The 17,664-nt window shown below is 26.3% G+C and overlaps 1 protein-coding gene across 5 annotated transcripts in view; it reads right to left on the bottom strand.

Annotated features, from left to right (window-relative positions):
• LOC130667428 (low-density lipoprotein receptor-like) overlaps window positions 1-17,664 on the bottom strand; it is a 44,735-nt gene that overhangs the window by 20,892 nt on the left and 6,179 nt on the right. For all 5 annotated transcript variants that reach the window (XM_057468995.1, XM_057468993.1, XM_057468992.1 and 2 more), the window contains 2 exons: window positions 12,276-12,401; window positions 99-218 (listed from right to left, as the gene is read on the bottom strand). In XM_057468995.1, the coding sequence (XP_057324978.1) occupies window positions 99-218; window positions 12,276-12,401 (246 nt within the window). The remainder of the gene's footprint in view (window positions 1-98; window positions 219-12,275; window positions 12,402-17,664) is intronic.

The raw sequence follows: 17,664 nt of genomic DNA, 5'->3' as shown, positions 1-17,664 counted from the left end.
CAATAAATTTAAGTAATTAAAAAAAAATTTTACGATTAAAAATATTAAAAAAGTATTTAAAAATGCAATGTGTTAATAAAAAAAAATATATAACTTACGGCATACAGCAGGATCCTCATCCGAACCATCATAGCAATCATGCTCGTTGTCACATTGCCAATTTCCTGGTATACACTTGCCGCTCTTGCACTTGAATTCAGTTTGGTTGCATGATTTTGCTGGAAATATATGATCATCATGATCAAAACCATACCCAATTGTCGTACAACACAATAATATTATAAAATAATAACACATGTAAAATAATAATATAAAATTATTAAATTTATATCGTAACATTTTTAATTATTTATTTATTAAAACCACAGTCTACATTTACGTTGCCGAGTAAAAGTAAAAATATTTTTTTTTATTTTTCATTAATAAAATATTTTTAAAAAAACCGAAAAAATTTAACGCGTTGATGGTTCTGCGATGGGAGTCGCGAAAGCTGTAAGTCGTCGCCGCGTGCGAAACTGGCTTATATATAGCCTCGGAAGGAGGCATTACATACATGTATACTTTTAAATATATACATGTACACATACATATATATATATATATATATGTATGGACCTATCGGGTGATGATGGTGTCGAGGTTTCTGTGTAGAGAAGCAGATCAAACGATCTATTATCACGCGCGCAAGGATCTTTTTTCCCCTAGGGATAGTTCATGCTCCTTCAGTTTCTCTGATCCTTCTATTTGTCTATTTGTCTCTCCAGGTCTTTCAGTCTCAGTCTCAGTCTCAGTCTCCGATTCAGTCTCAGATCTTAGCAGGTACCTGCTACTAAACTGAGAGTAAGAACACAGGAATGATGTGAGGGTTGTATAAGAGCCTTTACTCTCTCGATCTATTCAAGTATAACCAACTTAAACTCTCCAAGGATTCTTGACGATAGTGTTGAGTATTACAGGCATGTCTATCGGTCAAACGACTTCTTATCCAACACTTTGAATTCTCTCAAACGTTTTTACTCTGTAACTATCTTTTATCTCACATACATGCGCTATTATCATTTATTTAATGTAATGAGAATGGTAATATTTAATATAAGAGGGCCTTTAAGACTCGATAAATCTATTCTATAAATTAATTAATTAATAAAAAAATCATTACAATAGATAAATATATGTTATATAATATTAAGATAATTAAAGTTAAATAATTTTTTAATTTAACTTTTTTTTATTTATCTGTTTATTCATTTATTTTAAAATGAGAGGTCAGTGTATATTCTGGTCAACTGGGGATTTGCTGGATAAATGGAGACAATTAAATTGCCGAGATGAAAATTCGTTAATTGGTTTTATCGATAGCCGTTTAAACAATTTTATAAAATTTACTTTTTTTAATTATATTATTTTATGACAGTTTATTGATTCAATTAAATAAATTTTTAATGCTTCGTATTGTTTATTTTATGAGAAAAATAAATAGTATAATCAAAAATTTTTATATGTAAAGAGGGAAAATAAATTAGCGAAAATTATTATTACGGTTAAGGAAACTACATATGGAGATTTTTTTTAATTTTGTTAAAAAAAAATTACTCAAGTTATAAAAATTACTCATAAGACATCTTATTGTTTTGTAACACTAAATATACAGAGATTTATTTTTATAACGAAAAATAAATTAAATTAAATTATTGGAATGTTTATTTGAACTTAAAATTTTTTTTTTAAATTGTAATTAAATATCCAAGGGTTAATTACACAGACTACATACCACACTATACTGATTTCCGCGATATTCGTTTTATATAAATGAAATTTTAATTAAATAAAAAAATAAATTAGATCTAATGAGACCTGATAAGATTTGTTTTAAATTTTAAATTTATATTAATCTTAATAGATCTATTTACATTTACTCAGGTAGATGGAGATCTAAAATTTAAAAGTTTTTATTATGATTTGAAATTATTTTTAAAGTAAAAGCTCATAACTTTTACAATTCCGTTATTTACTTTATTTACTTTAATAATTGAATTATTAAATGATAATTTTTTTTTTTTTTAGGATCAGTATACTTTTAAATTTAAAATAATAATAATAATAATCATAAGACTGTAAAAAATCGAGAGTAAATTCAGAGTAATTACGAACTTTATTTGAATCCGAATTCATTCCGTCACTCGGAGTTAAAAAAATTTCAGCATACGGAGTAAATTTGGAGTTTCTTTTCCAGCAGAGTGATCTGGATTTCATTTAAATCCGCATTTACTCCAATTCGGAGTTTTAATATTAAAATGAACTCCCTTTTGAAGTATATTTCACTCTGAAACCGAGTTTCAAAATTAAAATAAACTCCCCATCAAAGTGAATTTTAATCTGAACCGGAGTTTTAATATAAAAATAAACTCCCCATCGGAGTAAATTTCATTCTGAACCAGAGTTTCAAAATCAAAATAAACCCTTTTGGAACAAATTTTACTCTGAATCGGAGTTTTAAAATAAAAATGACCCCCTTCGGAGTAAATTTCATTCTTAACCGGAGTTATAGAATCACAATAAACCCCTCCGGAGTAAATTTCATTCTAAACCGGAGTTTAAAAATTAAAATAAACCCCTTCGGAGCAAATTTTATTTTGAACCGGAGTTTTAATATTAAAATAAACCCTTTTGGAGCAAATTTGACTCTGAATCGAAGTTTTAATGTAAAAATAAACCCCCCTTCGGAGTAAATTTCACTCTGAACTGGAGTTGTAGAATTACAATAAACCCCTCCGGAGTAAATTTCATTCTAAGCCGGAGTTTAAAAATTAAAATAAACCCCTTTGGAGTAATTTGCAATAAAAAATAATAATTTGCCTTTTGCCCATTGACTTCAATTATTAAATTTTTGCTTTTCTTTTTTTTACGTTTGTCATATTTTAATTAGGGATATAATATCTGGATAACAAGATAAAATTACACTGAAACTTTAATACCAACGTAAGCTTTTCCTTTGTTATATTATTTAACATTGTAGATAATGGGACAGACATTTATTATATTGTATGACATTGTATTATAATATATAGGATGGTTGAAATGAATAAATGATAAAATCAATGTTTATGAGACACTGAGTCGAAGAAAAGCTATAATATATATTACATATATATATCGATCCTTACTTAAAATATATAATACTTAAATAGTCATCCTCCTAAATAGATAACTCTTACAATTTCCTCAAGTATAAAATAGAATAAAGTAACGAATTACATTGATTGTAAATTGAATTAAATGTATTTTCGGTAATTTTATAAACTAGTTAGAGAAATGTCAGGTGACAAGGTGTCAGGAAGATGAAATAAAGTCGATAAATTAAATATATTAATGTCTTATAAACTGTACATCAGTAGGTCACTTTAAGAAATTCATCCGACGTAATTCTGAGAAATCATGAGCAACTCGTACAAATTTCTTAAGGGAATATTATGACCCGTTTACGTGAAGATTTCTCTTTCTTACATTTTAAAATAATACAAAAACTATATATTAAAATAACAAATAAAAAAATGAAATTGAACTTTCTTAATTAATTAAATGAAAACATTTCTCAGTAAAGTTAATTATCTTTTGTTATACATACAAAGAAAATATAAAAAAATATAAGACGAAAAGAGCAAGAAACAGATTAAATATAAGGGTATTTTTGTGTAGATACTTCATAAAAGTAATGCATTGTATAACAGCATTCTTGTGAATTCTTGGCTTAGTATACCGAGTCTTTATTTTTTAAGACATTGTTCTGTTGGTTTGTTTCCAAAAGCTCATACTTTATTACTATTTTAAAATTTTTATAATAGCAAAGTCTAAGTTATTTCAAACATATAATTGTTGTTTTTAAAGATAAATTTTAAATTTTATAATAAACTTATTAATTTTATATATTTTATTATTAGTTTAAAAAGTTAACTTGTATTTAAACGGAATTTATGATTAAAAAATAAAAAAAAGAGAACAAATATTTATTTTAAAAGAGATAATTAAATTTATTAATCAATCAATCGAATTGCTCGACACGTGTCAGAGTTGTGTGTGAATGTGTGTGATGAGTAATTTAGATTGAATGATTAGCAGATGAAAAATATTGCGTCGTTAAATGTGTGACGTACTGTAGGTTGCAAACCAGATCACGAGAGTCGGGGTCAACATTTTTTTACGTCGACATTTTAAATGGAATTAAAGCCGATGGTGTTTGTGGTCCAAACACAATGGGGGTGGAATCAAGATACGTTTAATCCATAAATTAATAGGTAAACATTACATTACATTGAATGCAACTAATATTGGTATATTATCAATGCATACATCAGTAAAAAAATTTGCAGTTGCGTTCGAAAAAGCCCGAGTTCAATTTTTGTATATTTTAAATGTCAGAAATTTTGGATTTGGTGGTCGACTAATTTTTTAAAATTTTTGATGCATTTGTGATAATGAATGAAAAAAATATGTTATATACCAAAACGATTAAGTGTAAGAAAAATTTATTTGAATACTTAATGGAATAATTATATTATTTTAAGGTAGGCAAAATTTTTAACTTCATGGAAAAAAGAATAGTGGAAATTTACAGTTTCAAATATCAGCAAAGTCCCTCTACTTCGAAACTGTAAAAATTGTGTTTTTTCGGAGAGGTAGTAATTATTACAGTTCTATATATGTAAGACTTTTTTTAATTTCCCGCTAAGAAAATTGTAAATTTTTCAGTCTGTAATAGCGTTTCATTTATAATAAAGTTTCGTTCAACTAAAAATACATTAGAAACTATAAAATTTGGTATCTATAAATGTAATTATTTTATTACAAGAAGTAGTTTCAATTACTACAGTGCAAACATTTTTCCACTGCTCTTTTTTCCGTATTCCCGCTATGAAAATTGAAAATTTTTGACAAAAAGGAAGTTATTGGTTTCGGTCCGATTTACGAAAATCGAGTTTACATCAGAAGTCGATGTTTTGAGGTCCTAGGAAACTATTCCGACTATTTTTAGATCGACATCAATCCCTCTGTGTGTGTGTGTGTCTATGTAAACTAATTTTTGTCGTACGATATTATCGGAACGAATCAAACGATTTGAACATTCGTTGCGGCAATCAAGATGGATCATCAATACTTAAAGCTGATAGATTTTGAAGTCAACCAACGGAGTACTTTCCAAGTTATTTGAAAAATAAAAATCGAAGGAGTTTTTTTATTTATTATTTATTTATTAATTTATTTTTTAGATTTTTGTTACAAAACTTGTAAACCACTCGACCGATTTGCTTCAAAATTTAATCGAAGCTAAGTCTCAAAAATTTCTTTCGATTGCCGCAAGACACGTGCGAGTCGGTCGATTTGTTCCAAAGATATCGTAGAAGGACAGAAATTATTTTGGAGCTCGATGAGTTCAAAAATTCGCAAGTAATAACGTTTTCGAGCTCTTTGAGCTTGAGGGTCAGTTTTGTAAAATTTTTTAAAAATAAATGTATGATATGTTTTCACAAACGATTGATGGTCATTATATTTATGGCGGAATAATTTATAACAATTGAAATTAAATAATTTTTGTTAATTAAATCATGTACTTTTAGTAATTATAATAATTAGTAATTATTATTGAAATTGGCTCGATTAAATATTTGATTATCAATATATATATTTGTGTAATTACATTAATGTCATATAAGCCATTATAATAAAATATAAAATTAAATTCGGGCGAATCGTTTTTTGAACACTTGATTAATTTTAATTTCAACAAAAAATTTTATTACTAGAGGTAAAATTATTATAAAAATTATCAAGAGTATTTTGAAAAAATTGGAACATTTATTTATAAAATCATTATTTTTATTCAAGTACTCAATCTATTCTAGTGTACATACTAAGTACTGATGAATTAAATACTGTGACAACCAGTCTACCAAATAAGTATATGTAGTGTCGTATATATTTCTCTAAATGGCTCTAAAATGCCGTTATAGTTAAGTTTCCATATAAATTATCTATATAAATTCGTAAGCTGTAGCATCATTGATTTTTATTCAAAGAGTTTTGTTATTTAATAATAAAAAAACATCAACTAATTTCTCAACTCATAAACTCAATAAATTTTTTATTGAGTTTTAGTACCAGCACATTTATTTAGTCCATAAATATTTAAGTGTTTACTTTTTTAACTCTCAAACAAACTCAATAATTTAAATCTTAAAATTTTCATAAGGAGTGAATATTTTAAACTAACCGGCTTTTCACGTAATTTTTTTTTTGTAAAGTTTAAAGTAGTGATTTTATAAAGTAACATGTAATTATTAAAATGATTTACTTAATTAAATATTTCTTAAATTCTATATATAAGTTGTAGAAAATAAAAATATACTGATAATATAAACTTTTGAAATAGTTTTATAATTATAAAAGAAAATGTATATAAAGTTAATTGAATTTAAATAGAATTTTTCTTTTCAGTTTCAGATATAATATAAATTTAAATACTTTTCACTAACAGTATTACGAAGAGCTATAAAAATAAAAATAATAATTATAAAGTTTTTTAAATACTGAATAAAATTATAAAATTATTACGATAGCCCGGGTGTTTCTTATCTAATTTTAAAATAAATTTTTTAAAATCCATTCCAGTTTAAAATTTAGTAAAATAATAAACTCGAGATAAAAACTAAAAAAATTATGTTGCAAATTTAAATATTATATTTAAAATAAATATATCAATGCTCATGTAAAAAAAATCGTTTCAAAATTATTCCTGACAGTGAACTTCTAAAATTGAGACAATCCTGAATTTTGGAATTTTAAAATAATTAGAAGTGTGACAAATTTTCAACTAATATAGACTTTTTTCGCGGTTTTTTTTGAAATTTTTTAAGCAAAAATTATTCGAATTTACAAATTTATGAGTTCATAAGTTCATAATTAGTTCCGATCACTCGTTTTTTTTGAATACTTTTGAACAAAAAAAGGGAGAATAATTGACGTTTCTAATAAGTTCTGATGAAATTCAGAAAATGTTCGTAAATATTTTCAAATCATTTTTATTTTTTTTGCCTCATAGCTGAATAATTCTGGCAAGAGTAAAAAATGTTCAAAATTCCTTTTTTTTTTGTTCTTCAAACCCAAAAAACTGTCAAATCAAATTACTTGTTCTCAAAAAATAAAAAAAAACGCGTAGGAAAAACCTACACCAGTTCAAAAATTGTTCACTTTCTAATTTTTTCAAAGTTCAAAATTTATAACTCAAAGTTCAGAATAGTCTCAATTTTGAAAGTTTACTGTCATGAAAGTTTTTCGAACTATTTTTCTCCACGGGTGTGTTCTTAAAAAAAAATTAACTCTATACAAAAAATAAAACCTAATAATAATAATAATAAAAAAATTTACGGAAGTTAAAAAATATAATAAATACCAATTAATAATTAGTGTCGCATTCTATCAATCATTTAATAATATATTGCCGGAAGTTATATTGGTGAACCCAACAACCAATCAAGTGATTACAAAATATAACTTGTTTGGTTAGCGGAAATATTTTAGCCGCAACAGTATGTCCAGAGCCATATCACTGGTCATCTATACAATCTATATAAAATATCCCGTATTCATTAATTTCCAAAAACATCAAAATTTTGATTTTTAAATCCACCATAACTTCCAAATCCAAGTGGCTCAAAATCTAGTGTAAATCGAGTCAAGTGTATCAACAGTTAACATATATACAGATATATATGTATAAGACAAAGCCACCTGATGACTTGAGTCTCAGTGTTTCTGGTCTTATGAATACACGTGTCGTGTATGCTCTGTTGGCTTTCACCGTAATTATATGGTATGGTATTGAGACGACTTAGCTACCTAGTGTAGTCAAGTATACAGTAATATATATATGTATACATACATATATGTATATAAGTGGTATTAGTATTATTTTGTATATGTATTAAAGCGGCTGTGCACCTTACTTTAATATATACCCTGTGTAACTAAAGATATAAACGCCACTGGGGAGCTGGATAACCAGTCTCTGATGCAACAGTCAACATTGCCAGGCCTTGCACTATGAATTACAATAGCCAGGAGGTAGCATACAAGAGACGTACGGACAGCAGATGAGAATAGACAAGACACAAAAGGGTCATACCCAATGTTCAATGTTCTCTGCTCTCTACTTGCTCTATACTCTATACTCTCTGTACTTTACTCACCACTAAATTAAATACCCATTGTCGAGCAAAAGCATATATCATATTGAACATAGATCGCGTGGACATCAGCTCTAAATCTGATACAACAATTGGTCCTCGTTCGACCTTCACTAATTCCCATTGATACAGATAACAGATCTTTAGATGATAGAGACTGAGGAGAAACTGGTGGCGCCGATGGTCAGTTTAAATAAACATATAACAAGTCGGAAAAGATTATCAATAATGATACCGAATACAAGAAGGAGAATTGAGAAAATAAAGAATCAAGAGTCAAGAGAAAAACGAAGGCTAAAGGGCGTGACTACTTTTGTCTGATGCAACATCTCCAAGAGGCTGCGCGATGCACTTCACATATATACACGTATATATGCCGTACTTTGGAATTAAAATAAGAAAGAAAAAACAAGAAAAGTAACATAAAGACGCCTTACAAACTGGAACCTGGAACCTTTCATCATGTTTGAGATATACATGGAATAAGATGGTATTCAGAGAATTGTCTGGGAATGTAAGAAGTATATTGATTGGTTCTCAGACTTTTGATTGTAATAGTTGTTCTTCCTCTGGTTTTAGTTATTTTTTTATTTTCGTTTTATCTTACGTTTCATTATTTGTTGGATCTTTTTTCTTGTTTGTTTTATTACATCAGATTAATGTATAAATTGGGGACTGGAGATTGGGTATAAGGAGGAAATGGCTTTTAAGGATACAACAGTTTTTGGAGACGTAAATAAATGGATATTTTATAATTGTAGATTAGTGTGATGTGTAGTAATTGCTGAGTGTGTTGCATGTAGTAGTGATGCGGGTTGTTAATAATTTATAAAATTAATTTGTATTTAACTGTTTGTAGTGTTTAATAGTCTGTGTTATAGTAGACAGCTATAGAATAGAGACAAGAAAGAAAGAGTGAAAGGTCGGATCCTCGACTCTTGTACTAAGATAACCTGATGAAATGAAGCTATTAAAGTAGAACGTTAAATGTTAATGCGTATTAATTTGTTGATAAAGATTTTTAAGTATACTCTTTTTATGTTTTATTTTATTTTCATACCCTTTGGTGTACTGTTGTTATTATTATTTATCTACTTAAGCTTTCGAATGTATAATAAATCACCGGAAGAGATAAAAAATAAAATAAAATAAAATAATAAGTTTTAAAACAATTATGAAGAAATCATGTCAAGACTAATATGCAAATTTGATATTTACAGATAAATTTACAAAATATTGTTGAATTTATTTTGTAAACAGCAATATTTCTAAATAAAGATTATTATTATTATTATTATTATTATTATTATTATTATTATTATTATTATTATTATTATTATTATTATTATTATTATTATTATTATTATTGATCTATTGAGGCTTTAAAATGTGTAATAAATTACCGGAAGAGATAAAAAAAAATAATAATAATACTAATAATATATTTTAAAATAAAAAATCATGTCAAGACTAATATGCAAATTCGATATATAGATAAATTTGTAAAATACTGTTGACTTTTTTCCTAAATAGCAATATTGCTAAATGAAGATTAAACGGAAAAAATGAACTATATAAATTGAGAACGACAAGTAATATGATGATAAAGTGATCAGTAAAAACTATCATTCTAAATAGTAATTTTGCACACCTCAAGCGCTAAAGCGCTGAGGGTGCTTTATGATCGCTCTAAATTTTTTCATTTATGATTAAAACGTGAATAATTATAGGATAAGTATGAAAATTTATTGTCTATGCAAGAAAAATTGCTATTTGTACTTTGAAAATCGTAACTGATACTTAGAAAATTGACGACACGTATTAGAAAATTTATTATTTGAATTTTGAAATTTCGCATACTGGCCCCCGAGTTCCGGGTTATAATTTCACACACTAATGTTTAAAGTTTATTTTTTTCCGCGTAATATTAATACTATTTTTATTTCATTTATTGTATTTTGCACCGCATGGACAGTTGAAAATTTTGTGTTAAAGTTAAGACAAATCACACGTCCGAAGCAGTCCACTCAATTTTTTGTGTTAATTTAACACATTATACTTGTGTCAAACAATAATACAGATTTAAAACTTGTTGAGATCAGATAACATATTCATCTTTAGTTAAATTTACACATGATAGCGTCAAATAATTTACACAAAATATTTAATCATTGAGTTTTATACACAAGAACACAAAATTTTCAACCGTGTGCTCATATTTTGTTTATATTTTCGCCATAGATGATCTTCTATTAATTAAACTTCGTATCTTATTTTTATTAAATTGAAAAATCATCCAGGATCTTCGCAAGTATAATATATATACATGGAAAAAACAGAATATTAAAAATGAATAAATAATAATAAAAAGTGGAATCTGTTATCAATAATTAGTACTATTATGTACTTAATGCAAATGTAGTTTACTAATTTTTGTAGATTCCTAAAAACTATTATCAATTATTTCAAAAAGTAACTAAATATTATTACTTTTAGGTATATAAATCGTGACTTATTAGTGAAAATTAATTAATTTATGGCATACATCTATTAAAAAGTAATGATTGGTCAAATTAAGAATTTCTATCTTAGATACTGATTTTTCCAGCCGAAAAATTGCAAAAGTTACTAACTTTTATTTTATAAATTCGATATCACTGATCAATTATTAGCTTAAAATATCATTATAAATTAATTTACAATATACATAAATCGAATAAGTGGTAAATAATAAATTGAAAAATTAGTATACTAGATACTGATTTTTTGCTCATAAAAATACCGAAAACTTTTAACTCTTATTTTATAAATTCTATCTCATTGACTAATAATTAATATAAAATGTTATTTATTCGTTCTTATAAATTAATTTATTATATACATCAATCGAATAAATGGTAAATTTTTAAAATTTTTCTATGTTTATTTGAATAGTAATAAATAACTGTAGATACCAATTTATCGATTCTTTTTCATATTAATTTTAATATACGAAATTACAAATTTTGCTCTTCTATGTGTATCAAATTTTAATATAAATAATAGCCATTTTGTAATATATAATGATCCTGGTTTGATATTAGTATACAAATATACTAATTTCAAGTCAAAAATAAACTACAAACTATTAAAATTTTGAGCATCATTTTTTTCCGTGTACATATATATTTATAAGACAATTTAACAATAACTCTATTAATAAATAAATTTTTTCTGAATAAATTCAATGTTAGAATAGAATGGAATCGAGAACTCTTTAATTTATTATTATTATTATTTCTACTTGATAATTTTTATTATTTCATCCCAATAAAATAAATATAAGTCTGAGTACTAGAGTACTTGAGTACTAGAAAATACGAGAAGACTTAAATATATATATAATCGGATTAAATAACGTTATAGGAATTCAAGTAAAAAATAATTTATACTCGATAAAATTTATATGTACGTCTTTTAAAGTCTTGTATCGAGTCTATGTAAAATTATTTATTTAATAAGTAAAATTGAACAAAGAGTATGTTGTAAAAATAAAATAAAAACCGCGAGAGTTATATTATATATAATGAAAAATTAAATAAAGGTGCTTTTCAAAAGGTCGATTTGGGTTAAGTGAGGTATGAATAAACGAAAGCTTACTCGTTCATTCAAGTGCGCTTCTTTATTGCACTTCTCTCGTTAAATTAAATATTCCTATGGGTCATCGACAGCAGTAATACATTAGAGTGAAAAGCTTTAGCTCTAGCTACCGTGTTTTATTAAAGATCTTGTGTTTGTAGTGTGTACAAGAGTTTTCTTTAATAACGAGTACAATCAACGTAATAAAAAAAAATTATAATAATAAAAGAACATGATAATTATCAAGTTTGTTTTTGTTTGCTGAACAAGCTTTTACAAGAAGCTTTAGCTAAACGATGTAGAAACTAATATTCAGTTCATTGTTACTTTTTATTTTATGTTATATAAATAAATGTATGCATAAGCTAGTGAATAAGATATAAGATAGCTATATATATATACATATATATGTTTACTTACGTTTGCATATGCTTGGAATCTCATCCGAGTTATCTTTACAGTCGTCTGCACCATCGCAAACCCATGGCATAGGTAAGCAATTACCATTTTTACATTGAAATTGTCTCAGGGGACAAACTTTTTGAGCTTGAAATAAAAAAAAAAATAATTATTACTATTTATTTTGTGTAACAAAAAAATTATTTGTCTTTAGCATATTTTACATTTAAAAAATTGCGGAGTAAAACGGGATTGAATCCGGAGTAAATTCGGAGTGGATGACTTTATTTATTTGATTTCGGAGTACAATTCACTCCAGAGGGGAGTTTATTTTAATAGTGAAACTACACTGTAAAAAATTGGGAGTGACTATGGATTTTAATTCAATGCGAATTTTCACTTCGTTACTTAAAGCTCCGGAGTTTAAAAAAAATCATTCCGCATACGGAGTAAATTCGGAGATTCTTTTTCAGAGGAGTGATGTCAGAGTGGTCTGGATTTTATTTAAATCCGCATTCACTCCGATTCGGAATTTAAATATTGAATTAAACTCCGCTTCGGAGTGAATTTCACTCCGGGTTTACTCCGCTAATTTTTTACAGTGTACGGTTCGGAGTAAAATTCACTGCGAAAGGGAGTTTATTTTAATATTTAAAGTCCGAATCGGAGTGAATGCGGATTTAAATAAAATCCAGATCACTTTGAAATCTCTCCGCTGAAAACAAACTTCCATTTACTTCGTATGCGAAGTGATTTTTTCTAAAACTTCAGACCTCTGAGTGACGGAGTGAATTTGGATTTAAATAGAATCCGTGATCACTCCGAATTCACTCCCAATATTTTACAGTGCAATTATTGATTAAAAAATAATAATAAATTACAAAAAAGTTTTTTCCCTATAGAGATTTTCCGATTGAAAAAAATTGTATTACAAAAAATCTTTATTGCCGACAGTGCAGGAATGGGAAATATTAAGAGGTTTTAAAAATTTTAGCGATACTCAATACAAGAAGTGTCAAGAGTTATCGATCCAATAAAGCAACTGCGCAAAATACACTTGGTGTCGCCATCTATCTAGTGCAAATGAGTTTCTTCTTTCGAGAGGAAAACGTGTGCATCAGATCATATATGTATATATGTATATGTATGTGCATATTATGATTATTATTCAAGAGTGTAAGTATTAGTGGCCCCTCGTGTATTTAGATCACTTGGCTTTTTATGTCAATATACACGTGGGTACTCTAAACTTGCACAGTTTTCATATTTATATGAAATATGATAATAATTACTATATATATATATATTAAAAATAAATACATATGTTAATACATAAATTCAATTCTACATTATATAGAAACAAACTAAAATTTATTATCAAAAACAAGTTTTGTTTGTTTTCAATAACAATTTTGTTGACAAAATTTAAACTTTTCGACTCCGCCAAACTCTTGACTTATATTTTATTCTGTTATATAAATAAATGTACTCAATTTATAATAAGAGTCATAAACAAACTAAATTTAAAATTTATATAATAATAGACGTCAGAAATTATTTAAAAAAAAAAACCAATCGTAAGATTTCTTTAAAAAAAAAATCAAAGTTTAAGTATAATTGTATTTTATTCAATTTAACTTTTTAAAGTTTATTTTTTATTTTCTTCTATTACTTATTATTGTTTCAGTCAACTAAAAAAATCCCCAATGTCTTTATTCTTTAAATAATTATCAATAATAATGAAAAAAAAATTTTATTTTTATTTTTGTTTATGAAAAAGTAATTAAAGTGATGGTATATTCAAATTTATTTATTTAGTACTTGAGAAAATTTATGAAACTTCTTTTAATTAAACATTTTTTATTTGGTTTTAAAAAAAAATCATTGAGTTTTACTGTAAATTAAAATATGAACCCAATAAATTTATTTTTTTTGTTCAGCATAAATGCGTATGTCCGAATCGATAAAATCTAGATAAATAAAACTCGAAATGTACTTGGTAATTAGAATTTTCGATAGCCCATATTACAAAGTCTAATAAGCCTGCGGGGGAGTTTGAAAAAAAAAAGAAATATATAAAGAAAAGAGAGTAAAAAAGTAAAAGCAAGTTGAGTTCCGGAGAGTAACCGCCACGATACGATTCTTTGCCCTCAGCTTTTCCCCAAGCGCGAATTTATTCTATCACTTTTTTCTTTTTTTTTTTTTTAATAAATAAATAAAATAAAAATATAAAAAAACAGAAAATCCATCAAATTTGCACTTTCCAAGCTCTTTAAATTATTTAGCATAATATCGCACACAAATATATAGATATTCATATTATATTATAAATATATCATTTATTATTCTACGAGTGTATAATACTATTATATATAAGTACGCTATCATGTTAAGTTAATTTATTTATTACATACGTATACGTACTATACCCGCAGTATTAATTTAATTTTTAAATCTCAAATGTCCGATGGACGTATTCCTGACGTATTACATTAATTATTTATCGAGGGTAAAAATAAATTATTCTGTACAACAATACTGTATTCGATTTCAATCATTCATTGATTTGAAAAAAAAAATAATAATAATAATAAAATAAAAAAAAGAGACAAAGCTCGTTGGTAAATAGAATTTATAAATGGATTGAAAATTAGTGTATTGTAAAATGAAACTATATATATGTGGTAAATATATATATATATATATATATATATATATATATATATATATATATATATACGAACCAATATTCCCTTGTTCTGATAATTTGGTACAAATATATACCGGCAAGTTACAATACTACACCCTAAAATACAAAGGTAACTTTTATATTTATGTATATATTGTTAAATATTACCATATATTATATATTCAGTTCATTTATGAACCAACTCATGGTTGATTAATGTGTTCATCAGTAAAATAAACTTTATTTAAACATTTATAAATATTTAAGCCTAGCAAATTACGTTCATTATTCTCTTGTATATGTTACATACAAAGTGAATATATAATGACGAAAAAAAAAAATTTGTATAGCAGTTTTTTAAAAAAAATGCTATTGTTATTTTTAATTAATTCTACATTTTTTGCTATTTATAAGGTAAAAGCCTCTATACCCGCGCACTTTTCATTGGAATGAGATTAAATCACTCGATATAAATGATTAAATAAAATGAAAAATATATTTTGTGTGTGTGTGTGTAAACTCTTTATAACTTTTTAACTCATCAACCGATTTGAATGGTTAAGGCGGCAATCGAAAGATCTTGTTGGCCATCAACTTTCCTGAGAATTTCAGATCATTTGATGGAGTATAGGCTCGAAAATTTTGGCCTATTACGAAAAAATTTTTTTGTTTTTTATTGATTTCTCAGAAACGACTTAAACGATCGACTTCAAAATCGAATCGGCTCTAGAACTCAATAAAATACGTCGATTGCCGCCTTAACCATCAAAATCGGTCAATTCGGTCGTGAGATATCGTGGGAGAAAGAAATGCTAAAAAACGGTTTTTTTCGAAAAGAATTGCATACAAAAGTATGTATTCACAACAATGATTTTGAGCTCAAGAAGCTCAAAAACAGCGGGAAGTTTTAGGGTTTGCCCGCAGGGTCAACCGATAGACCGATTTTTTTTATAGTTATTTTTTGTAGTTATAAGTATTAGAACAAAATTTAAGTTTGAAGAATAATGTTGATAATTAATTCTTATTAATTTTTAAAATAAGGTCCTTGAGTGAACCCATAGTTGCTCACTAAAAGTTGTGATGTACCATTTCTCGATCAACACATGGCCCTCTAGTCGCTCAAAGACAATATCAATTAAACTATGATAAGTTTATTGGTTTGGAACAGAATTTATTAATTATACTACTTTATTCTTCCATAATATAAAATTTCATGAATTTTAAAAATATATTTAATAAGATCTAGTTATAACAATTCTTAAAAAATTTGAATGAACGTCGAAGTAAAAAATTCCCGGTTGAGCGCGATTTTGAAAACAGTCACTTAATTCAAATTTATAATCTATTATAAAGTAATTTGATACATCATATTTTGATATATTTAGATTCACAAATAATTATTTATCAATAATAATTTTTTTTAGTTGTAATTTTTTTTTCTAAAAATTATAAAAAACGCATTAAACAGTTAAAGTGAGCGACTAATGCTACTGAGCGGGTATAGGGGTTTTATTCAAATTATTTTTATTAATTATTTTAAGTTTTTTTAAACTTAATTTTTATTTTAAATTCATTTCCGTGTTAAGAGCGAGATAAGGGCATATTAATTACGCATGCCCTTATGGTACTTGAGAAGCATTACATAAGTTATTGACATGTTTGATCTCGGTAACCATAAGTAAATAGTTAAGCTAACCCTCATCAAAGAAGCCGTCCATCAAATCTAAGATAACAATGAATTTATTGTCATGAAATTTAAATAATGAGTTTTTTTATTTTATATACACGTGTAGTTTTCAAAAATTAATTATAATATTATTTATGTGCGAATGTTTGAAGAAAAAAAATATTAAGTGTCAAGTAAAGTGATTTCAGTCGCTTGATGTTTGCTTACTTTAATGTATTCCAATAAAAAATCAATCGGTGTCTAGCCACGTTCGATTTAAACAGCTAATGCTCATATTACTCGGTGTAAAATTAATTATCGATTTCTGAGTCATAAAAAATATGAATAAAAAGAAATAATTAAATCATAAACTTCTGTAACTTATCATTATAAAACTGGAGTATTCCGATGAAAACTAAATTTAAAATATAAATTAAATATTAAGTTTCAAACTTCGCGCTATGAAAAGTGAAGTTATTTTTGACATTTGTCGATGTTTTTTTTGTCGTACGATATCTTCAGAATGAATCAATTGACTAAAAAACGTTTTGTAAGAATTGAAAACGTCTATCAAAATTTAAATCTTATTGTATTTAAAAGTGACCCAGACAAGTACACTGAGAAAAAAAGTAACTTTTAGAAATGTTGTATTTTCTTCTTACAGGAAATTATGCTATTGGAAATTTTCAGTCTAATATATTTTTAGTACAAAAATTTGAAGGTTTTATTCAAAATCATTTTTTTAATGGAAGAAATCTAAGCTTAGCTCGAATTATGCTGAGCTTTTTCTTTTGGAGTACCGTAAATAAATTTCGATTTTCTTCTGTCAAGAAAATTATTCTTCAATTAAAATTTGCAATTAATAATGTAATAATTTTTTCATGATACCAGCATCGAAACGTGAAGTTTTAGTGTCTCTACAGCCGGTCGAAACAAGCTAAGTTCAAGCCGATGCTACAAACAACTGCTAGCGAATCCGTAATTCAAAAATACCTTCATACAGCGAGCAGAAACATGCGTGTTTCATCCCTTGGGAAAAAACACAATTGTCTCTG

The sequence above is a fragment of the Microplitis mediator genome, chromosome 5 (genome assembly GCF_029852145.1).
Source record: "Microplitis mediator isolate UGA2020A chromosome 5, iyMicMedi2.1, whole genome shotgun sequence".
NCBI lineage: Eukaryota > Metazoa > Arthropoda > Insecta > Hymenoptera > Braconidae > Microplitis > Microplitis mediator.
The sequence above is the reverse complement of the archived record's forward strand: the minus strand, read 5'-3'. Positions and strand labels throughout refer to the sequence as shown.